The sequence below is a fragment of the Dryobates pubescens genome, chromosome 4, assembly GCF_014839835.1.
Source record: "Dryobates pubescens isolate bDryPub1 chromosome 4, bDryPub1.pri, whole genome shotgun sequence".
In the NCBI taxonomy this organism is placed as follows: domain Eukaryota; kingdom Metazoa; phylum Chordata; class Aves; order Piciformes; family Picidae; genus Dryobates; species Dryobates pubescens.
In genome coordinates this window covers 18775299-18798578 of record NC_071615.1, presented here as the reverse complement: position 1 = coordinate 18798578, position 23280 = coordinate 18775299, and the positions used below count along the sequence as shown (strand labels likewise).

The 23280-nt window shown below is 63.1% G+C and overlaps 1 protein-coding gene across 2 annotated transcripts in view; it reads right to left on the bottom strand.

Annotated features, from left to right (window-relative positions):
• The window catches only part of NTN3 (netrin 3), a 96896-nt gene that overhangs the window by 49234 nt on the left and 24382 nt on the right, over nt 1-23280 (bottom strand). The window contains exons 3-7 of one of the 2 annotated variants that reach the window (XM_054161367.1): nt 21731-21919; nt 10872-11021; nt 8596-8649; nt 2474-2548; nt 996-1358 (exon numbers count right to left, since the gene is read on the bottom strand). In XM_054161367.1, coding sequence (XP_054017342.1) covers nt 1030-1358; nt 2474-2548; nt 8596-8649; nt 10872-11021; nt 21731-21919 — 797 coding nt within the window. In that variant the 3' untranslated portion in view covers nt 996-1029. Of the gene's footprint in view, nt 1-995; nt 1359-2473; nt 2549-8595; nt 8650-10871; nt 11022-21730; nt 21920-23280 lie in introns of those variants that run through there. The other variant, XM_054161366.1, reaches the window with a different exon arrangement.

The following is a 23280-nucleotide window of genomic DNA, read 5'->3' as shown; positions in this document are numbered from 1 at the left end:
GACTTGGAGACCAAGAAGAAAGAACAGACTAGAGGTGGGTGAGCAAAAGCTCTTCTCTCTTCCTGCCACCTCTGCCTTGTGCATCTCCTCGGACAGCCTTGGCCACAGAACTGCTCCCCAGGCCAGCTCTGAGGGCTGCCCACCAAGGCAGGACAGGAGGTCACTTGGTGGCAGCTCAACAGAAACAGGTGGAATGATGTCAGAGTACAGGGACATAGATCTGGGTGGTTGGATGATGCTACCTGATGGCTCTGCTCAGCCTGTCCACCCCAGCCCAGGCCTGGCTGGCAGGGCAGGCTACAGCCTTGGTGGATGTGGGAGGGGAAAATGGCTGTCTCCAGGTCTTTCCTGCTGGGTCATCTGGACTATGCACCAGGACAGGTAACATCCAGGGGGTTGTGGAGCCTGGAAATGTCCACCCACTGCCGGGGCCCCACTGCTCCCCACAGCACTGCAGCACCGGCGTGGGTCCTGCCCCCAGCAGCAGCACTGGTCCATGTAAACATCAGGTCCCCAGAGCACCAGGCCTTGCAAACAGTCCATCTGTTCTCCCTGGTGGAGCTCCTGGTCCTTCTGCAGCACTGGGTGGCTTCCACTCAGCCTGCCTGTAGCCCTGCAGGCTCTGCCCTGCTGTTCCTGGGCGAGGTCTGACAGCAGCACGCTCCCGGGGAGCGAGGAAGAGGCAGGTCCTGAAGGCTAAAGAAGCTCAGCTGGTCCACACCAGGCCAGGAGGGAAAAGCCTGGCAGGCCAGAGCAGGTCAATCCCCTCTAAACTCCTTCAGGAGACAGGCAGCCAGCAGCTCTCACTTCCCTTTGCTCCTCGTGAAAGGTTTTGTCGTCGCTGCGGCGCGCTCAGGGCACGGCCGGAGAGGGAGAGCCGCGGCGGGGGGGAGGGGGGGGACGCCGCCACGGGGATCCATCCCAAAATATACACTCTAGGCAGAGGGTCCTTCCCACTCTGGGTATGTACAGGGGCTGTGGGCAGCCCCCAGGCGGGCTGGGGGTGGGAGAGGGCGAGGGGGCGAGGCCTCAGGGCTTGAGGCACTTGCCCTTCTTCTCGCGCCGCTGCAGTTTCCGCAGGCGCCGCGTCCAGGCGTCGCGCCACTGGATCACCAGGCTGTTCTTGTCGGCCATCAGCCCCGGCCGGTCCGGGGAGCTCTCGCTCATCCCCATCACCAGGTACTTCCTGCTGATCTGGATCTTGGGGCACTTGCAGGACAGGTCCTTCAGGTGGATCCAGAGGAAGTTGTCGCCGCGCTTGACCCGCTCGTCGCGGCACTTGTAGACGGAGAGGACGTTGATGGTGAACTTGGCCCAGTTGGCCACCGTCTCCATCTCCAAGATGTTCACCTGGACCACTGGGGGGGAAGGCAAAAGGGGAGGCACGGTGATGGGGGTGCTCTGCCTTGCTCTGCAGAAGCAGCTTTGGTGAGTGCCTGGCCCCAGCAGCCCCACCTGCCTCCTGCGTGGCTGCTCTGGGAGGGCCGAGGTGGGGACCCCCCTTCGGTGCTGGGTGCTCCCCATGCCCTGGGACATCTGCACCCCACACAAGCACAGAAACACTCAGGTTGGAAAGGACCCTCGGGGTCACCAAGTCCAACCCAGGACCCAAGGGAGGGGATTCTCCCCCTCTGCTCAGCTCTGGTGAGCACTGCCTCCAGTTCTGGAGCCCCTAGGACAAGAGGGGTCTGGAGGGGCTGGAAGGTGTCCAGAGCAGGGCCAGGAGGAGGAGCAGAGGGCTGGAGCTGCTCTCCTGTGAGGACAGACTGAAGGAGTTGGGGCTGTTCAGTCTGGAGAAGAGAAGGCTCCCAGGAGACCTCATTGTGGCCTTCCAGTATCTGAAGGGGGCTGCAAGCAGGCTGGGGAGGGACTGCTCAGGATCTCAGGCAGTGATAGGACTAGGGGGGATGGACTGAAGCTGGAGGTGGAGAGATTGAGGCTGGAGGTGAGGAGGAAGTTGTTCCCCATGAGAGTGGTGAAGCCCTGGAATGGGTTGTCCAGGGAGGTGGTTGGGGCCCTGTCCCTGGAGGTGTTTAAGCCCAGGCTGGATGAGGCTCTGGCCAGGCTGATCCAGTGTGGGGTGTCCCTGCCCATGGCAGGGGGGTTGGAACTAGATGATCCTTGGGGTCCCTTCCAACCCTGACTGATGCTGTGATACTATGAACCCTACTGTACAAGGGTCACCCCTAAACCATATCCCCAAGCACCACATCCAAACCACCTTTAAGCACACCCAGGGTTGGGGACTCCACCACCTCCCTGGGCAGCACATCCCAATCCCTGACCACTCTTGCCAAGAAAAAACTTCTCCCCATGTCCAGTCTAAACCTACCCAGGGGCAGCTTGAGGCCATTCCCTCTTCCTCTATCCCTAACCACCTGTGAGGAGAGACCAGCAGCAGCCTCTCCCCCCACCCAGGGCCAGCCTGCAGCTGGCCAAGCCCAGTGTGGCCCAGGGAGGAAGAGGTCCTTACCATAGTCCTTCTTGCAGTACTTCTTCATGTTAATCTTGTAGTTGCCCTTCGCTGGCTTGCAGTAGGAGTCACAGTCTGCAGAGGAAGAGCAGAGGGTTGAGCACCCAGGGGCTCGAAGCACACGAGGTCCCACCCCACCGCGGGGCAAGAGGGAACGGGGTGGAGGTGACAGCAGCGAGACCCAGCCTGGCAGAGGCTACTCCACATCCCAGCACCCTCCAGAAGGCTCCTGAGCCAGGGCCTGGGCTGAAAGCTCCTCCTCTGAAAGCTCACAGGGGCTGAGGGCTCAAATCCCACCCTGCACACTGACACCACACCAGCAGGGAAGAGAAACTAAGTGGCTTTGGGCACATCAAGTAGACAGGGAGTGGGATGGGATGGGATAGGATTAACCAGGCTGGAAAAGACCTCAGAGATCACCAAGCCCAACCTCTCCCCCAGCACCATCTGAGCAACTCAACCATGGCACCAAGGGCCTCAGCCAGGCTCTTCCTAAACACCTCCAGGGATGGGGACTCCACCACCTCCCTGGGCAGCACATCCCAGTGGCCAATCTCTCTTGCTGGGAAGAACTTTCTCCTCCCCTCCAGCCTGAACCTCCCCTGGCACAGCTTGAGACTGTGTCCTCTTGTTCTGCTGCTGGCTGCCTGGGAGCAGAGCCCAACCCCCTCCTGGCTCCAACCTCCCTGCAGGGAGTTGCAGAGAGCAAGAAGGTCTCCCCTGAGCCTCCTCTTCTGCAGGCTAAGCAACCCCAGCTCCCTCAGCCTCTCCTGCCAGGGCTGTGCCCCAGACCCCTGTGCTGATGGTGATGGAGAAATCAACACTGAGGCACAGGAGGGAGCCAAGGGACTCTCCTCTGGGCCACAGGATGGAGCAGGTGAGATGATGGTGGCCACCATGGAGAACAGGCAGGGGTCATGGTCAGAGAACATGGCCAGAGGGACCCTGCAAACCTGGTGATGTGGGGAAGAGACAACCCCCACCAGCCCCACCGCTGGAAGAAGACCCAAAGGAGAGCCTGAATCTAGCCCAAGGAGGGCATGAGCCTCAGGGGCAGCTCAGCCCTCAGGGGCCAGGATGCTGGGATGCAGCCTCATGGGGCAGCCCCTCCAGAGACCTGCACCTCAGCCATGTCCCACACGTGGGGAAGGGGTCTCAGGGCAGGGGGAGCAGGTGGGCGAGGGGAGAGGCTGTGCCCCTGCGGATCGCCGCTGGCTCCCTGCTCAGGCTGCTGCCGAGGGACTGGGGGGGCCGGCAGGCTGTCCTGCAGCCCAGCAGCATCCCTCCCTGCCGCCCCCCAGCTCCAGCCGCAGCTCCTGTCCTCACCGAGGCTTTATTCTGCGCATTTCTAAAGCTCCTCGATTTGCATCTCAAGCAGGGGGAGGGCAGGGAATGCCTCCTTCCTTCTCCCCGAAGCCTTTGATCCAACAATCGCCCGCAGCAGCCCCGTTCTCCTCCTTTCTTTTCCCCCTGCCATCCTCCTTTGAACATCTCAATTTGTCTCTCTCCAGTGGCGTGGTTTTGTTTCCCTAAGCCCATCTTTCTTCTTTTCTCTGCCTCTCGCAGCTCCTCTCCGCCCTGGCCCCGCGTCCCGGCCCCGAGCCAGCAGCCCTCCAGCTGGCTTTGGTTGCGGCTTGCCCAGGGCAGCCACCGGGGACGGAGGCGAGGGGCAGGGGGCATCAGGGCGGCCTGTGCCGAGGGGAGGAGGAGAAAGCAGGGAAGGAAGCAGCCCAGGAGAAGAGGCTGGCCCTGGGCTCTGCCGCTCTCCCTTCTGCCCGAGCTCCTTCTGTCGGGGCCCCGGTGCCGCATGGTCCACGTCTGCCTGAGCAGCTGGTTCCCGACCCCCGGCTCAGCCGTGGGGCTGGCAGAGCTGCCCTGGCCCAGCCCTGCCCCTTGCACGGCACTGGTGGCTGCTGAGGGGCACTGCTGCAGCCCTGGGACGTGCTGCAGCCCCATCCCAGGCACTGCTGCAGCCCCATCCCAGGCACTGCTGCAGCCCCATCCCAGGCACTGCTGCAGCCCTGGGACGTGCTGCAGCCCCCCATCCCAGGCACTGCTGCACCCCTGGGACGTGCTGCAGCCCCATCCCAGGCACTGCTGCACCCCTGGGACGTGCTGCAGCCCCATCCCAGGCACTGCTGCACCCCTGGGACGTGCTGCAGCCCCATCCCAGCCACTGCTGCACCCCTGGGGTGTGCTCCAGCCCCATCCCAGGCACTGCTGCAGCCCTGGGGTGTGCTGCAGCCCCATCCCAGGCACTGCTGCACCCCTGGGGTGTGCTGCAGCCCCATCCCAGGCACTGCTGCACCCCTGGGACGTGCTGCAGCCCCATCCCAGGCACTGCTGCACCCCTGGGGTGTGCTGCAGCCCCATCCCAGGCACTGCTGCACCCCTGGGACGTGCTGCAGCCCCATCCCAGGCACTGCTGCACCCCTGGGACGCGCTGCAGCCCCATCCCAGGCACTGCTGCACCCCTGGGACGTGCTGCAGCCCCATCCCAGGCACTGCTGCACCCCTGGGGTGTGCTGCAGCCCCATCCCAGGCACTGCTGCACCCCTGGGACGTGCTGCAGCCCCATCCCAGGCACTGCTGCACCCCTGGGACGTGCTGCAGCCCCATCCCAGGCACTGCTGCACCCCTGGGACGTGCTGCAGCCCCATCCCAGGCACTGCTGCACCCCTCCTGTGTGAATAAAACCAGCCAGAAAATAACAGTGAGAAGTCTGGGACCAGTTTTGGGACCTTTCTCACCTTGCCTTGGTGCTGAGGAACATTCTGCAGATGCAAAATCAGTTCCTGTTGAATTCATGTCAGGAACTCGGGCAGTACCTCAAAGCATTTCCCTTCCTTTGGGCCTCTGATTCTGTGGCCTGCAGTGCTGGGTGGGGGTGGGTGCTGAGGAAGGGGCCAGGTGGGTGCTAGGGCTGCCAGCCAGCTCAGCCTCCACTTTCTTGCTCAGTGGAAAATATTGTGAGACATTAACCATCATAAAAATGCTGAGAGGTGGTGCTGGGCTATTGCCCTGCTGAGCCCCTTGGCTGCTGGAGCAGGAGGATCAAAGCTGGACCCCAGAGTCTCAGGAGGGTCAGAAAGGCAGGAGAAAGCTGGGCAGGGATGGCTGCCCCAGCAAAAAGCCTGGATGCACCTGGAGACAGGACCCCAGCAGGGAGGAGGAGGATGGGGAGGGGTGGGGGAAGGCCAGCACCTGAGCACAGCTGCCCCAAACAATGTGCCCCTGTTCCTGCAGCCCAGCACCTGCTCCCAGAGCAGGGAGGGAGGGGGAAATGGGGAGGGGGGGAAGAACTGGCTGGGAGGCTGCCTGGGCTGGGAGGCACTGGGGGGCTGAGACCCATCTGAGAGGGCCCTGCCTGTGGGAGAGCCTGGAGAGCTCCCAGGGCAGAGGGGTGCAGGCAGCAGGCAGGGTGCAGGGGGTGAGGAGAGGTACAGGCAGCAGAGCAGGGTGCAGGCAGAGTACAGGCAGCAGGCAGGGTGCAGGCAGTGGGGAGAGGTACAGGCAGCAGGCAGGGTGCAGGCAGTGAGGAGAGGCACAGGCAGCAGAGCAGGGTGCAGGCAGAGTACAGGCAGCAGGCAGGGTGCAGGCAGTGAGGAGAGGTACAGGCAGCAGAGCAGGGTGCAGGCAGAGTACAGGCAGCAGGCAGGGTGCAGGCAGCACCTAACCCTAGCCCTGGCTCCTCTCCAGCTGCTGGCACCCAGCACCCTCAGGCCCTCCTCTGCTGGGCACTTTGCAGCCACTCTGCCCCCAGCCTGGAGCCTTGCTGGGGTGGCTGTGAGCCAAGCCAGGGCCCTGCAGAGTGGGATGGCCAGGCACAGCCTCCCTGCACTGCTGCTGGGGCTGTGGAAGGAGAGTGGGGAGAGAACAGCTCTGCTCCAGCCCCCTCCAGTCCTGCCTGCTGCTCAGGAGCTGGCCTGGCAGCACCATCTGCTCCCACCAGAGGTGAGCACCAGGCAGGGCACAGAGCTGAGATGGCAGAGGGTGGCTGGGGAGGAGATGCAAAGTGGCCTGTCTGCCCTGGCATCTGCTGGGTCACATCCTGCAGCACTGTGGAGGGCTGAGCACCCTGGCACAGGGGCCAGGGGCCAGCACAGCACTATGGGGCTGCTATCAGCTTGTGCCATGCCAGGGTGAGACCTGTGGGCACCTCAGTGGGGCTAGAAGAGGGAACCTAACCCAGCACTGCAGGCAGCATCCATGCAGCCACCAGTGCCCAGCCTCAGATGGGCTTCTGCAGGAGCATGGCCTCCAGCAGGGGGGAAGGCTGCAGCAGTGCCTGGGATGGGGCTGCAGCACACCCCAGGGGTGCAGCAGTGCCTGGGATGGGGCTGCAGCACACCCCAGGGGTGCAGCAGTGCCTGGGATGGGGCTGCAGCACGTCCCAGGGGTGCAGTGGCCAGTGCCTGGGATGGGGCTGCAGCACACCCCAGGGGTGCAGCAGTGCCTGGGATGGGGCTGCAGCACGTCCCAGGGCTGCAGCAGTGCCTGGGATGGGGCTGCAGCACGTCCCAGGGGTGCAGCAGTGCCTGGGATGGGGCTGCAGCACGTCCCAGGGGTGCAGCAGTGCCTGGGATGGGGCTGCAGCACACCCCAGGGGTGCAGCAGTGCCTGGGATGGGGCTGCAGCACACCCCAGGGCTGCAGCAGTGCCTGGGATGGGGCTGCAGCACACCCCAGGGGTGCAGCAGTGCCTGGGATGGGGCTGCAGCACGTCCCAGGGCTGCAGCAGTGCCTGGGATGGGGCTGCAGCACACCCCAGGGGTGCAGCAGTGCCTGGGATGGGGCTGCAGCACACCCCAGGGGTGCAGCAGTGCCTGGGATGGGGCTGCAGCACGTCCCAGGGCTGCAGCAGTGCCTGGGATGGGGCTGCAGCACACCCCAGGGGTGCAGCAGTGCCTGGGATGGGGCTGCAGCACACCCCAGGGGTGCAGCAGTGCCTGGGATGGGGCTGCAGCACACCCCAGGGGTGCAGCAGTGCCTGGGATGGGGCTGCAGCACGTCCCAGGGCTGCAGCAGAGGAGACACAACCCTCTGCAGCCTGGAGAAGCTACTGTGGCTCAGGGAGCTCAGAGGGCAGCAGCAGGGACTCCTCCCTGGCCCATGCAAAGCCTGCAGCCTGGCACTAGGGCTGCCCCCCTCTGCAGCTGGGTGACAGCAGCAGTGGCATTGACCTGCCCATGGTGCCATCACCTCATGGTGCTGTCAGCCTGCAGCTGCTGGGCCAAGCAGCTCAGACTCAGACACTGCTCTGGGCATGGCTGGAGTGAGCCCCTGGTCACCCATGCCCCATGGGAGACCTGGCAGCCTGTCCAGGGGCTGCCTGCAGCTGGCACCTGGCTGGACCCCCCCCACCCTGGCACTGCTTGGAGGCAAAAGGCATTGAGGAGAAACCTCTTGTGCTGGCAGCAGAAGGAGGTGAAAAAGATCCTGCCCCAAGCCCCCAGCAAGCCACAGGTACTGTGCCCCAGCACCCTGCTGAGCCCCTGGCAGGCTGCAGCCCTCAGAGGGGCTGGAGAAACCCTTCCCTCAGGAAGCCTCAGGCCTTGCCAGTCCCTTTGCAGCACCCAGGATGCCACCTCTCAGCTCCCCAGAGCTCTCTGCCAGCACTTCCTGCCACAAGCAGTTTTGCCCCAGAGTGTGCCAGGGCTCAGGGGGCTGGGGCAGGTGGGACTGGCACCTGTGTGGGCAGGGCTGGGGCTGGGGCAGGTGGGACTGGCACCTGTGTGGGCAGGGCTGGGGCTGGGGCAGGTGGGACTGGCACCTCTGTGGGCAGGGCTGGGGCTGGGGCAGGTGGGACTGGCACCTCTGTGGGCAGGGCTGGGGCAGGTGGGACTGGCACCTCTGTGGGCAGGGCTGGGGCTGAGGCAGGTGGGACTGGCACCTCTGTGGGCAGGGCTGGGGCTGGGGCAGGTGGGACTGGCACCTCTGGGCAGGGCTGGGGCTGAGGCAGGTGGGACTGGCACCTCTGTGGGCAGGGCTGGGGCTGGGGCAGGTGGGACTGGCACCTCTGTGGGCAGGGCTGGGGCAGGTGGGACTGGCACCTCTGTGGGCAGGGCTGGGGCAGGTGGGACTGGCACCTCTGTGGGCAGGGCTGGGGCAGGAAGCACTCACCTGCAGGTGCCTCGGTGCTGGTGATGAGGGAGGTGGGGTTGATGGCAGGGATCTCTGCAAGAGAAAGGGAGAAAGAGCTCCTCAGGACAGGGCTCCCCAGCTCCTGGGGGTCTCTTGGATGACAGCCCCCTGCAAGCGAGGTGCAGAGGGGACTCTGTGGGTCCCAGATTAGAAGGGGTTGGAAGGAGATCACTGAGTCCAACTCCCCTGCCAGGGAAGGTTTAGCAAGGACCATGTCCAGGTGGGTCTGGAATGTCTCCAGAGAAGGAGACTCCATCCCCTCTCTGGGCAGCCTGCTCCAGGGCTCTGGCAGCCTTCAGTTAAAGAAGTTCAATGAGGTTGGAAAAGACCTCAGAGATCACCAAGTCCAAGCTGTCACCCAGCCCCTCCTGACAGCCCCATGGCTCCAAGGGCCACATCCAAGCCCCTCTGGAACACCTCCAGGGATGGGGACTCCACCACCTCCCTGGGCAGCACATCCCCAGGGCCAATCTCTCTTGCTGGGAAGAACTTTCTTCTCCCCTCCAGCCTAAACCTCCCCTGGCACAGCTTGAGACTGTGTCCTCTTGTTCTGCTGCTGGCTGCCTGGGAGCAGAGCCCAGCCCCCACCTGGCTCCAACCTCCCTGCAGGGAGTTGCAGAGAGCAAGAAGGTCTCCCCTGAGCCTCCTCTTCTGCAGGCTAAGCAACCCCAGCTCCCTCAGCCTCTCCTCCCAGGGCTGTGCCCCAGACCCCTCCCCAGCTTTGTTGCCCTTCTCTGGACACCTTCAAGTCTCTCAATGTCCTTCTTGAGCTGAGGAGCCCAGAGCTGGACACAGGACTCAAGCTGTGGCCTGAGCAGTGCTGAGCACAGGGCACAAGGACCTCCCTGCTCCTGCTGGCCACACTCTGCCTGCTGCAGGCCATACCTCATGTTTAGATGGAATTTCTGATGGTCAGGTTTGTGCCTCTTACCCCTTGCCCTGCTGCTCCCCCCCCAGCAGCACCTTAAGGAAGATGCATGAGATGAGTCTGACCTGGACATCACAGGGCATTAAACAGACCCAGGGAGGAGGAAGAAGTTCTTTGCAGTGAGGCTGGGGAGACTCTGGCACAGGCTGCCCAGGGAGGCTGTGGCTGCCTCCTGCCTGGAGGTGCTGAGGGCCAGGCTGGATGAGGCCCTGAGCAAGCTGTGCTGGTGGGAGGGGTCCCTGCCCATGGCAGGGGCTTGGAGCTGGCTGATCCTGAAGCTCCTTTCCAATCTAAACCATTCTAGGATTCTATGCCCCAACTGTGCTCAGCAAACTGGGAGAGGCTGGGATGCTGCCCCCCCAAGGGCCCTCATCCACTGCTGCAGGGCACAGGTGCCCAGGGCTGGGCAGAGGAACGGATGCTCTGGGCTGCACAGGGAGAAGGCTCAGCACAGGCAGCAGCCTCGTGGGACTCCTGGCCACAAAACCTGGGGGAAGTTCCATCCCAGCCCCAGGTCTGGGGAACAGCAGAGGGAGAGGAGCCACCAGGTCACTCCCACTGCCACCACTCCAGGAAGCAGCAGCAAGTCCTGCAGGGCAGCCAGCTGCCCCTTTGCTGCTGGGCCCAAACTCCCTGCCACGACCAACTTGGTTCTGTGCTAAGCACAGAGCCTGCCCTGGCCCCACAGCTGGCCATGCTTAGGGCTCTGCTGGCTGAGGAGGGCACCTGGGTGCAGCAGAGCTGCTCCAGCCAGCTGGCAACACCAGCCCAAGGCTCTTTGGGAGCCCCACAGAGCCCCAAACTCCCTGCCACGACCAACCTGGTTCTGTGCTAAGCACAGAGCCTGCCCTGGCCCCACAGCTGGCCATGCTTAGGGCTCTGCTGGCTGAGGAGGGCACCTGGGTGCAGCAGAGCTGCTCCAGCCAGCTGGCAACACCAGCCCAAGGCTCTTTGGGAGCCCCACAGAGCCCCAAACTCCCTGCCACGACCAACCTGGTTCTGTGCTAAGCACAGAGCCTGCCCTGGCCCCACAGCTGGCCACGCTCAGGGCTCTGCTGGCTGAGGAGGGCACCTGGGTGCAGCAGAAGCCATGGCCCAGCAGAGCTGCTCCAGCCAGCTGGCAACACCAGCCCAAGGCTCCTTGGGAGCCCCCTGGGCTATGTGGGGCAAAGCACGGGTGCCCCCCTGCCCCCCAGAGCTCAGCCAAGCCCCTGCCTGGGGTGCTTCTGGGGGGTGGGCAGCTCTTGGCTCAGGCTGCGGGCAGCAGAAGGCAGCCCGAGGAGAGCAGCCCCTGTGGGGAGGGGGTGGGCAGGGGCAGGGCACTCACTGATGCAGGGGGCCACGGGGGAGCGGCTCTGCTGGTAGCCCTTGGCGCAGCGGTTGCAGGTGAGGCCGGTGACGCCGTCCTTGCACGGGCACTGCCCCGTCGTCTGGTTGCAGGTCTTGCCAGCTGCCCCAACGGGGTGGCAGTCACAGGCTGGGGGAGAGAGAGAGGGAGAAGGTTACACGAGGTGGTGCCCGGCACGAATCCCAGGCTGGACCTGACTTGCCCCCCCCGGAGGGGCGAGGAGGAGCCGGGGCCTCGGGCTGGCGCAGCCCAGAGCCGCGGGGCCGGGCCCTGAGCCCAGGGCGGGAGGCTGGGTGGACACAGGGCTTGGCCAGGGCGTGGGGATGCTCAGGATGAGCCCCTGGAGGCTCCGCAGCTCACGCAGGCACCAGCTGCCAGCTGGCACCGAGGGTCTGGCCGGCAGCAGAACACTTTCTTCCTGCCCGCTTGGCAGGCAGCTGGCTCCGGGACGTGTGGCACGTGGGCAGGCAGGGAGGGCATCTCCACTGGCAGCCCCCTGCCTGCTGCCAGCCCCCTGCCTGCTGCCAGCCCCCTGCCTGCTGCCAGCCTTGCCCTGCACGAGCAAAGGGAGAGGGGCTCCTATGGGAGCATGCAAACTGCTCTTCACGGCCAGGGGGGCACTGAGGCCACTGCAGGGGCACAAGGCAGAAGGATACTTGCCCAGGTCTGCTCTTCCCCCACCTGAACTGTGCCCAGTGCTGGGCCCCTGGGGGCAAGGAGGACCTCAGGGAACTGCTTGAAAGAGCCCAGCACAGAGCCACAAAAATGATTAGGGAGGTGAAACATCTTCCTGATGAGGAGAGCCTGAGGGAGCTGAGGGCTCTGTGGCTTGGAGGAGCCTGAGGGTGACCTCAGTCATGCTGATAAAGCTGTGCAGGGGCAGTGCCCAGAGGCTGGAGCCAGGCTCTGCTGGGGGATGCCCAGTGCCAGCACAAGGGGCAGTGGTGGAAGCTGAGGCAGAGGAAGTGCCATGGAAACAGGAGGAAGAATTATTCCCCTGTGAGGGTGACAGAGCCCTGGAGCAGGCTGCCCAGGGGGGTTGTGGAGTCTGCCTCTCTGGAGAGATTAAGACCTGCCTGGCTGAGTTCCTGTATGATCTGCCCTAGGTGACCCTGCTCTGGCAGGGGGGGTTGGACTGGATGAGCTCCTGAGTCCCTCCAGCCCCTGACTCTGGGATTCTGTGAGCCCTGGGGAGATGCTTCTGTGGCAGCAGCAAAAGCCTTTTTCTCCACTTGCTCCCTGCCTCTGAGCTCTCCAATCCACAGAGCTGAACCAACCTTGACCAAACCTCAGCCTTGGTTTGGTTTCAGGATGGTATGAAGTGGATCTTCCTGGAGCTTCCCAAGCTCAGGAGCCTCATCCTGCCTCCTGCAGGCAAAGGATGTCCCCATGGCCTTCCACCACAGCACCCCCAGAGGGAAAGCCTTAGCTGGGGTGAGTCAAAGCTGGGTCTCCATCCTCAAAGCAGTCCTGAACTGACTCTCCCTGGATGCTGGACGGGTTGCACGTGAGGAGGAGGGCTGTGGGAGGAAGATGCTCCCTCAGGAGAGGACCTTCCCCATCGGCCTGCCTGGGGCTGGCCTGGCTGTGAGCTGGAGGAGGTTATCTTGGCCCCCATCAGCGTTAGAGCTGAAGGTAATTCCAAGGCCAAACACAAACAATCCCCAGCCCCACGTGCCCCTGCAGCCCCCTGTGCCCCTGCAGCCCCCTGAGGTTATCCTTCCCTAATCTTCCCCAGCTGGCTGTGGTGGCAGCACTGCAGCACTGCTCCCCCAGCCCCTCCTGCACCACCAGCAGCCCCTAATGGGGACCAGATGCTGCCTCCTTATCAGACCCTGCCTGGGCCTGCAAGTGGACATCTTCCTGAGAAGGGTGCTTTGGGGGCTCAGCTGTGCTAACACAGGGCAGCAAGCAAAGGGAGCCTTGGCATGGCCTAGGGCTGGCAGCAACAGGAAGGCCTTCTTCAGCCACAGCAGCCTTGTCACCTGCCAGGGCAGCCAGCAAAGCCTGGCTCCCCTGCAAACACCTGGCCTCAGGTCAGCAGAGACCCCCAAAGGTCCTGAGGTCAAGGCATGGTCCAGCCCTAGCAGATCCCCAAGGGTCCTGAGGTCAAGGCATGGGCCAGCCCTAGCAGATCCCCAAGGGTCCTGAGGCCAAGGCATGGTCCAGCCCTAGCAGATCCCCAGGGGTCCTGAGGTCAAGGCATGGGCCAGCCCTAGCAGATCCCCAAGGGTCCTGAGGCCAAGGCATGGTCTACCCCTAGCAGATCCCCAAGGGTCCTGAGGTCAAGGCATGGTCCAGCCCTAGCAGATCCCCAAGGGTCCTGAGGCCAAGGCATGGTCCAGCTCTAGCAGGTCCCCAGGGGTCCTGAGGTCAAGGCATGGTCCAGCCCTAGCAGATCCCCAAGGGTCCTGAGGCCAAGGCATGGTCTACCCCTAGCAGATCCCCAAGGGTCCTGAGGTCAAGGCATGGGCCAGCCCTAGCAGATCCCCAAGGGTCCTGAGGTCAAGGCATGGGCCAGCCCTGGCAGATCCCCAGGGGTCCTGAGGTCAAGGCATGGTCCAGCCCTAGCAGATCCCCAAGGGTCCTGAGGTCAAGGCATGGTCCAGCCCTAGCAGATCCCCAAGGGTCCTGAGGTCAAGGCATGGGCCAGCCCTAGCAGATCCCCAGGGGTCCTGAGGTCAAGGCATGGTCCAGCCCTAGCAGATCCCCAAGGGTCCTGAGGTCAAGGCATGGTCCAGCCCTAGCAGATCCCCAGGGGTCCTGAGGTCAAGGCATGGTCCACCTCTAGCAGATCCCCAAGGGTCCTGAGGCCAAGGCATGGTCCAGCCCTAGCAGATCCCCAAGGGTCCTGAGGTCAAGGCATGGTCCAGCCCTAGCAGATCCCCAAGGGTCCTGAGGTCAAGGAACGGTCCAGCTCTAGCAGGTCCCCAGGGGTCCTGAGGTCAAGGCATGGTCCAGCCCTAGCAGATCCCCAAGGGTCCTGAGGCCAAGGCATGGTCTACCCCTAGCAGATCCCCAAGGGTCCTGAGGTCAAGGCATGGTCCAGCCCTAGCAGATCCCCAAGGGTCCTGAGGTCAAGGCATGGGCCAGCCCTGGCAGATCCCCAGGGGTCCTGAGGTCAAGGCATGCTCCAGCCCTAGCAGATCCCCAAGGGTCCTGAGGTCAAGGCATGGTCCAGCCCTAGCAGATCCCCAAGGGTCCTGAGGTCAAGGCATGGGCCAGCCCTAGCAGATCCCCAGGGGTCCTGAGGTCAAGGCATGGTCCAGCCCTAGCAGATCCCCAAGGGTCCTGAGGTCAAGGCATGGTCCAGCCCTAGCAGATCCCCAGGGGTCCTGAGGTCAAGGCATGGTCCAGCTCTAGCAGATCCCCAAGGGTCCTGAGGCCAAGGCATGGTCTACCCCTAGCAGATCCCCAAGGGTCCTGAGGTCAAGGCATGGTCCAGCCCTAGCAGATCCCCAGGGGTCCTGAGGTCATTGCATGGTCCAGCCCTAGCAGATCCCCAAGGGTCCTGAGGCCAAGGCATGGTCCAGCCCTAGCAGATCCCCAGGGGTCCTGAGGTCAAGGCATGGTCCAGCCCTAGCAGATCCCCAAGGGTCCTGAGGTCAAGGAACGGTCCAGCTCTAGCAGGTCCCCAGGGGTCCTGAGGTCAAGGCATGGTCCAGCCCTAGCAGATCCCCAAGGGTCCTGAGGCCAAGGCATGGTCTACCCCTAGCAGATCCCCAAGGGTCCTGAGGTCAAGGCATGGTCCAGCCCTAGCAGATCCCCAAGGGTCCTGAGGTCAAGGCATGGTCCAGCCCTGGCAGATCCCCAGGGGTCCTGAGGTCAAGGCATGGTCCAGCCCTAGCAGATCCCCAAGGGTCCTGAGGTCAAGGCATGGTCCAGCCCTAGCAGATCCCCAAGGGTCCTGAGGTCAAGGCATGGGCCAGCCCTAGCAGATCCCCAGGGGTCCTGAGGTCAAGGCATGGTCCACCTCTAGCAGATCCCCAAGGGTCCTGAGGCCAAGGCATGGTCCAGCCCTAGCAGATCCCCAAGGGTCCTGAGGTCATTGCATGGTCCAGCCCTAGCAGATCCCCAGGGGTCCTGAGGTCAAGGCATGGTCCAGCCCTAGCACATCCCCAAGGGTCCTGAGGTCAAGACATGGGCCAGCCCTAGCAGATCCCCAAGGGTCCTGAGGTCATTGCATGGTCCAGCCCTAGCAGATCCCCAAGGGTCCTGAGGTCATTGCATGGTCCAGCCCTAGCAGATCCCCAAGGGTCCTGAGGTCATTGCATGGTCCAGCCCTAGCAGATCCCCAAGGGTCCTGAGGTCAAGGCATGGTCCAGCCCTAGCAGATCCCCAAGGGTCCTGAGGTCAAGGCATGGGCCAGCCCTGGCAGATCCCCAAGGGTCCTGAGGTCATTGCATGGTCCAGCCCTAGCAGATCCCCTAGGGTCCTGAGGTCAAGGCATGGTCCAGCCCTAGCAGATCCCCAGGGGTCCTGAGGTCAAGGCATGGTCCAGCCCTAGCAGATCCCCAAGGGTCCTGAGGTCAAGGCATGGTCCAGCCCTAGCAGATCCCCAAGGGTCCTGAGGTCAAGGCATGGGCCAGCCCTAGCAGATCCCCAGGGGTCCTGAGGTCATTGCATGGTCCAGCCCTAGCAGATCCCCAAGGGTCCTGAGGCCAAGGCATGGGCCAGCCCTAGCAGATCCCTAGGGGTCCTGAGGTCATTGCATGGTCCAGCCCTAGCAGATCCCCAAGGGTCCTGAGGCCAAGGCATGGGCCAGCCCTAGCAGATCCCCAGGGGTCCTGAGGTCAAGGCATGGTCCAGCTCTAGCAGATCCCCAAGGGTCCTGAGGTCAAGGCATGGGCCAGCCCTAGCAGATCCCCAGGGGTCCTGAGGTCATTGCATGGTCCAGCCCTAGCAGATCCCCAAGGGTCCTGAGGCCAAGGCATGGTCCAGCCCTAGCAGATCCCCAGGGGTCCTGAGGTCAAGGCATGGTCCAGCCCTAGCAGATCCCCAAGGGTCCTGAGGCCAAGGCATGGTCTACCCCTAGCAGATCCCCAGGGGTCCTGAGGTCAAGGCATGGTCCAGCCCTAGCAGATCCCCAATGGTCCTGAGGTCAAGGCATGGTCCAGCCCTAGCAGATCCCCAAGGGTCCTGAGGCCAAGGCATGGTCTACCCCTAGCAGATCCCCAGGGGTCCTGAGGTCAAGGCATGGTCCAGCCCTAGCAGATCCCCAAGGGTCCTGAGGCCAAGGCATGGGCCAGCCCTAGCAGATCCCCAAGGGTCCTGAGGCCAAGGCATGGTCCAGCCCTAGCAGATCCCCAAGGGTCCTGAGGCCAAGGCATGGTCCAGCCCTAGCAGATCCCCAAGGGTCCTGAGGTCAAGGCATGGTCCAGCCCTAGCAGATCCCCAAGGGTCCTGAGGTCAAGGCATGGTCCAGCCCTAGCAGATCCCCAAGGGTCCTGAGGTCATTGCATGGTCCAGCCCTATCAGATCCCCAAGGGTCCTGAGGCCAAGGCATGGTCCAGCCCTAGCAGATCCCCAGGGGTCCTGAGGTCAAGGCATGGTCCAGCCCTAGCAGATCCCCAAGGGTCCTGAGGCCAAGGCATGGTCTACCCCTAGCAGATCCCCAGGGGTCCTGAGGTCAAGGCGCAGCCCAGCCCTTGCATCTTCCCGTGCCCTGCAGGGCTGTGCACTGCAGCAGCGCTCAGGGCAGCCTGCTGCAGCTCTCTGGGGCAGGAAGCATTGCTCATGCCCAGCCCCAGCCCCTCCTGGCACCCCCTGAGCCCACGGTGTGGGCTGAGAGCTGGCAGCGCTGGGCCTGTGTGTGCCCTGCCTGGCTGGCCACCCCTGCCACCACCACCCTCTGGCACCTTCAGCTGCTTCAGAGTGCTCAGCTGCAGCCCCCCCAACCCTCCCTGTCCCGAGGTGACCCTCAGGGGCTGCGGCTGGGGAGCCCCAGGGCAGTGCTGGGGGCGCAGCACCGCTCCGTGCCTGCCGCCGCTCGCAGCCCCTGCTGCCAGAAGCTGGCCTGCAGGCCTTGCATGGAGGAGCAGCTCAGGAGCTTGGAGCTTAACTCCTGGAGTGATGCTTGCCAGGAGGGGTCTGGCACCTCGTGCTGAGGGCTTTGTGCGTCGCAAGGCTCAGCTGCTGCTGCTTCACCGCTTCTCACTGGAGACAGCTCAGGGTTCAGAGCTGTGCTGCAGCTGCAGGGAGCCCTGCAGGGCCACCCTTGCTGTGACCTCTCAGGCACCAGCACTGGGTGAACCCTGCAGGCTCTGCCTTGCCCACCCTCCCAGCTTTCCCAGCTTGCAGAGGCCCATGGTCATGCTGGCTGCTGGTGGGTTGGTGGCTGCAGGGCAGAGCTCACCTCCCTGCTCAGCAGCCCACGGCCAAGGGCTCAGCTCAGCTGCCAGCAGGGGATCATAGAATCAGGGAACTGTTTGGGTTGCAAAAGCCCTCCCAGAGCAGCCAGGCCAAGCAGCAGCTCAACCCCACCAGGTGCCATGGCCACAGGGTGCTGCAACCCCTCCAGGCATGGGGACTCCACCACCTCCCTGGGCAGCCTCTGCCAGGCCCTGACCACTCTGCCACCAAAGACATTTTTCCTCCTCTCCAACCTAACCCTCCCCTGGCACAGTTTCAGGCCATTGCCTCTTGTCCTGTCCCTGGTTCCTTGGGAGCAGAGCCCAAGCCCCAGCTGGCTGCAGCCTCCTCTCAGGGAGCTGCAGAGAACAAGGAGGTCTCCCTCAGCCTCCTCTTCTCCAGGCTCAACCCCCCCAGCTCCCTCAGCTGCTCCTCCCCAGCCCTCTTCTCCAGACCCTTCCCCAGCTCCCTCAGCTGCTCCTCCCCAGCCCTCTTCTCCAGACCCTTCCCCAGCTCTGTTGCCCATGCATCCCCATGCCACATCTCCCTGCACCCATGCATCCCCATGCCACCTCTCCCTGCACCCCCATGCCACCTCTCCCTGCACCCATGCACCCCCATGCCACCTCTCCCTGCACCCATGCACCCCCATGCCACCTCTCCCTGCACCCATGCACCCCCATGCCACCTCTCCCTGCACCCATGGATCTCTCTGGCAGCACCCGCTCCCATTCATGGCACCAGGCAGGCAGGATCCCAGCGCTGGCCCTGCCCCAGGCAGCTCTCAGTCCCAATGGATCCACCTCTGGATAAGCACAAGGAAGGGATGGAAACACTCCTGCTTCAGTGGGGGAGGGGCAGCAGAGAAGCAGAAGGGATTTTCTGGCTCCCTCTGTTCCCTGGGGCAGTGCCAGGAGCTGGCTCCCGAGGCCCTGGGCAGTGCCTTCGCTGCCAGATCCTTCTCAACATATGCCCCACAGTGGGGGCCAGCCCTGGTGCCTGTGTTCATCTGGTGGGGTTGAGCCTCTGCAGCATCTCCAAGCCATGGGCAAGCCCTGGCAGCCCTCTGGAAAAGCCTGGGCCAGGCTGGCAGAGACTTGCCCATGGCTTGGCACAGGGGCAGGCAGGGGAGGGATGCTTGTCTGCCAGGCAGGACCTGCTGCACCCTGCTCCTCTGCCCTGCCACAGCCTGGGCATTGCTTGCTGGGGTTCCCTCTGCACACAGCAGCAGCCCTCACCCTGTCCCACCACCTGCTGGGCACCCCAGGGCTGCCCTGCCCTGCCCACCCCATGCCCTCCAGAGGAGCCACCCTGGATCTGAGATGCTTTCCATCACCCTAACCAGAGAACTGTTTAGGCTGGAAAAGACCTACAAGCAATTTGAGTCCAACCATGAGCCCAACACTGCCAAGCCCATCACCAAACCATGGCCCTCAGCACCACTTCTCCACAGCTTTTAACCCCCTCCAAGGATGGGGACTCCACCACTGCCCTGGGCAGCCTGGGCCAGGCCTTGACAACCCTCCTGGGCAAGGAATTGTTCCTCATGTCCAACCTAAACCTCCCCTGGAGCAACTGGAGGCCATTTCCTCCCATCCTATCACTTTTTTCTTGGGAGAAGAGACCAAGCCCACCTCCCACCAGCACAGCTTGCTCAGGGCCTCATCCAGCCTGGCCCTCAGCACCTCCAGGCAGGAGGCAGCCACCACCTCCCTGGGCAGCCTGTGCCAGAGTCTCCCCAGCCTCACTGCCGAGAATTTCTTCCTCCTCTCCACTCTCAGTCTCCTCTCTCCCAGCTCCAAGCCGTTGTCCCTGGGCCTGGCACTCCCAGCCCTTGCCCAAAGTCCCTCCCCAGCCTTCTTGAGGATGTGGGAAGATGTAGGAAGTTTATTCCTCTCCATCTCTCCCAAGGGAACAAGGGTGGGCAGAGGCAGGGGTGGCTCTGCAGCACAGGCAGCAGCAGGACTTTACCTCTCACAGCCTGGGTCAAACCAAGCCACAGCCAACACCAATGCACCTGAGAGGGGAAGCTCTACAGCCCAGCCTGGGGGGGCTGTGGCCACAGTGTGAACCACAGACTCACAGAATGGGAGGGGTTGGAAGGGACCTCTGGGGATCACCCAGCACAGCCCCCCTGCCAGAGCAGGGTCACCCAGGGCAGCTCACACAGGAACACAGCCAGGTGGGGCTTCAAAGTCTCCACACCAGGAGACTCCAAACCCCCCTGGGCAGCCTGCCCCAGGCCTCCAGCAACCCTCACACCAAAGAAGTTTCTCCTCATATTGAGGTGAAACTCCCTGGGCTCCAGTTTGTGTCCATTGCCTCTTGTTCTATCACAGGACCTTCTTCTAGCACCTTCCTCTTGCCCCCCATCCCTCAGATGTTTGTAGACATTGATCAGATCCCCTCTCAGCCTTCTCTGCTCCAAGCAGCCCCGGCCATGTCCACACAGCTCAGCAGGATCGGTCTGCAGATGTTGTAGGTCCCCAGTTGTGAGCAGAGGGCTGTGACATCCTCCCTCACCACTGGCCCTGAGCAGCTCAGAGCCTGCAGGGAGTCACAGAATGGAGCAGGTTGGAAGGGACCTCCAGGGATCATCAGGTCCAACCCCCCTAGGGCAGCTCACACAGGAACACAGCCAGGTGGGGCTTGAAAGTCTCCAGAGGAGACTCCAAACCCCCCTGGGCAGCCTGCCCCAGGCCTCCAGCAACCCTCACACCAAAGAAGTTTCTCCTGTTGAGCTGGAACTCCCTGGGTTCCAGTTTGTGTCCATTGCCTCTTGTCCTGTCACAGGACACCACTGAGAAGAGCCTGGCCCCTCCTAGACCCCAACCCCTCAGACAGCTGTAGACATTCATAAGATCCCCTCTCAGCCTTCTCTTCTCCAGGCTCAACAGCCCCAGGGCTCTCAGCCTCTCCTCATCACACAGCTCTTCCAGTCCCTTCAGCATCCTCACAGCTTCCCCTGGACTCTCTCCAGCAGCTCCCTGTCCCTCCTGAACTGGGGAGCCCAGAACTGGACACAATGCTCCAGATGTGGTCTCAGCAGGGCAGAGTAGAGGAGGAGGAGAACCTTCCTTGCCCTGCTGGCCACACTCTTCTGAGTGCCCCCCTGGACACCATTGGCCTCCTTGGCCACCAGGGCACATTGCTCTTTCATGGGGAACTTGCTGCCCACCAGGACTTCAAGGTCCTTCTCCATGGAGCTGCTTTCCAGCAGGTCAGTCCCTCCTCTGCACTGCTGCATGGGGCTGTTCCTCCCCAGGAGCAGGACTCTATCCTGGTCCAAACCCAGCTGCAGCAGTTCCTGCAGGCCCTACATAAACACGCTAGCCTCACATCCTGGCAGCAGCAGTGCTCAGTGCCCATGGGGCTGTGCAATGCACCACAGGCACCAGGAAGCTGTGATCCCTTCCACGAGGTACTGGCAACCTGAGCTGGAAAAAACTAAAGGATCAGAGAGGAATTCCCAGCCTCAGAGGAGATGTGGGCAACCTCCTGCCTGCTCCAGCATTCCAGCCTGGATCCTGCCAGTCCCTGGGGACAGGCAAGGTGTTTTCTTAGCTTCTTGGGTGAAACTGCTGGTTTGAGGCTCCACAGAGGAGGCTGAGCAGGCAGAGAGAAGAGAAACCAGACAGCCTTAGCCAGGAGCTAGAGGAGGGAGAGGAGAGATGCAGGGCCCACGACACAGAGCACAGGCTGGGGACCTTCCAAGGTCAAGCTGCAGCTTGATGGCTTGGAGCCAGCATGGCTCCTGGCCAGCTCAGAGACAAGCCACCCTGTCTGCAGGCACTGGGAGCCACAGTGCTCAGCATTGTCCCCAAAACAGGTCCCCAGAGCCACCCCACAGCCACAACATACACCATGGGGTCCTGTTCCACAGCAGGGAGGTGAAAAACCCCAGCAGCATCTGGAGGGAGGGCAGGAAAACCACCATGGGCAGGCTGAACTCTTCCAAGTGTGTCTATGGCCCAGCCAAGACCAGGGACAGCTTTCTAGCATGGTTAGGCCTCTGCCTTCTCCAGCACCTGCCCAGCATCTCTCCAAACACCAACTGTGGAGACCATAACTGCAGCCACAGCAGGATCCTCCTGGGACAGACAGGCAACCCAGGATCAGGTACTGACAGCCCTCAGCCTCCCAGTGGGGAGCACCAATTGCCTCTCCCCCACCGCCCAGGTACTGCCTTGCTCCCAGGCAGCAGCCTGAGCAGCCCAGGTCCTTGTCAGGCTGAGGGACCTGGGGCTGTTCAGCCTGGAGAAAAGGAAAGCCTGCAGTGCTGGGCAGGGGGGAGCTGCAGTGCTGGGCAGGGGGGAGCTGCAGTGCTGGGCAGGGGGGAGCTGCAGTGCTGGGGCAGGGGGAGCCGCAGCGCGGGGCAGGGGGAGCCGCAGTGCTGGGGCAGGGGGAGCCGCAGTGCTGGGGCAGGGGGAGCCGCAGCGCGGGGCAGGGGGAGCCGCAGTGCTGGGGCAGGGGGAGCTGCCGCTCACCTTTGCAGGCCTTGCGGTCGGTGATGGCCTTGCTGAGGTCGCGGTAGAAGCCCTCCTTGCAGTAGTGGCAGTGCCTGCCGGCGGTGTTGTGGCGGCAGTTGAGGCAGACGCCGCCGCTGCGCCGCCCCGACAGCTTGTACAGCTCCATGTTGAAGCGGCAGCGCCGCGCGTGCAGGTTGCAGTTGCAGGCTGCAAGAGAGGGAAGGAGGAGGGAGGTGAGCAGCTGGGGTGGGCTGCAGCTGCCCCACTGTAGAATGGGATGGGATGGAATGGAATGGAATTAACCAGGTTGGAAGAGACCTCAGAGATCACCAAGTCCAACCTCTCCCCCAGCACCATCTGAGCAACTCAACCATGGCACCAAGGGCCTCAGCCAGGCTCCTCCTAAACACCTCCAGGGGTGGGGACTGCACCACCTCCCTGGGCAGCACATCCCGGTGGAGAAGCAGAGCAGCAGAGAACGTTAGGTATTGGAAGGGACCTCCAGAGCTCATCCAGTCCCATCCCTGCCAGAGCAGGGTCACCCAGGGCAGCTCACACAGAACACATCCAGGCACATTTTGAGTCTCTACACACACCCCCTGGGCAGCCTGCTCCAGGGCTCTGTCGCCCTCACAGTGGCAAAATGTTCCCTCCTGTTTCCATGGCACTTCCTCTGCCTCAGCTTCCACCACTGCCCCTTGTGCTGGCACTGGGCATCCCCCAGCAGAGCCTGGCTCCAGCCTCTGGGCACTGCCCCTGCACAGCTTTACCAACATGAATGAGGTCACCCTCAGGCTCCTCCTCTCTGAGCTACAGAGCCCTCAGCTCCCTCAGGCTCTCCCCATACGGAAGATGTTCCACTGCCTGCAGCATTTTTGTGGCTCCAGCAGGTCCCTGAGATCCTTCTTGACCTGAGGAGCCCAGAACTGGACACAGTATTCCAGAAGTGGCCTCACCAGGCCATGGCTGGTCCCAGTGTGCCATCCAGATGTGCAGCATCCACTGGCCCAAGGGGCTGGTGCCAGGAGGCTGGTGCAGCGGAGAAAGGGCACGTGCAGGGACAGCGCTCAGCTGAAGGCAGACAAGTGTGGGATAGAGGGGCAGGGGCTTGGCAACACCAGCCGGGCACCTGCAGCCCTGTTGGCACCCCTCTGCCTTCCCTAGCAGCTGGCTTTGGTGACAGAACCTGGCAGACCTCGCAGCAGGACCTCCTGCCCTGCGCCAGGGATGTGACAGCCTCACAGGCCGTGTGTCCTGCAGCCTCACAGGCTGTCAGCCTCGACCACGCAGCCGCCAGACTCCTTACAGCGAAGGTTCTGCCCCAGGTACACCCACAAAGATGCCCAGAGAGGAGATGGGTGCACACCCCCCACACACTGTGAGAGGGCACAAAGGTGCTTGGGCACACACAGCAGCTCATGTGCACACCTGAGCATGAACACAGAGAGGGGCACCCCAACATCCACACACCAAGACATCTGCACACAGGTGTGTGCAACGGGCTGCCCAGGGGGGTGCCCAGCCTGGAGGTGGTGCTGAGGGAGGTGGTGCTGGGGCAGTGGCTCAGC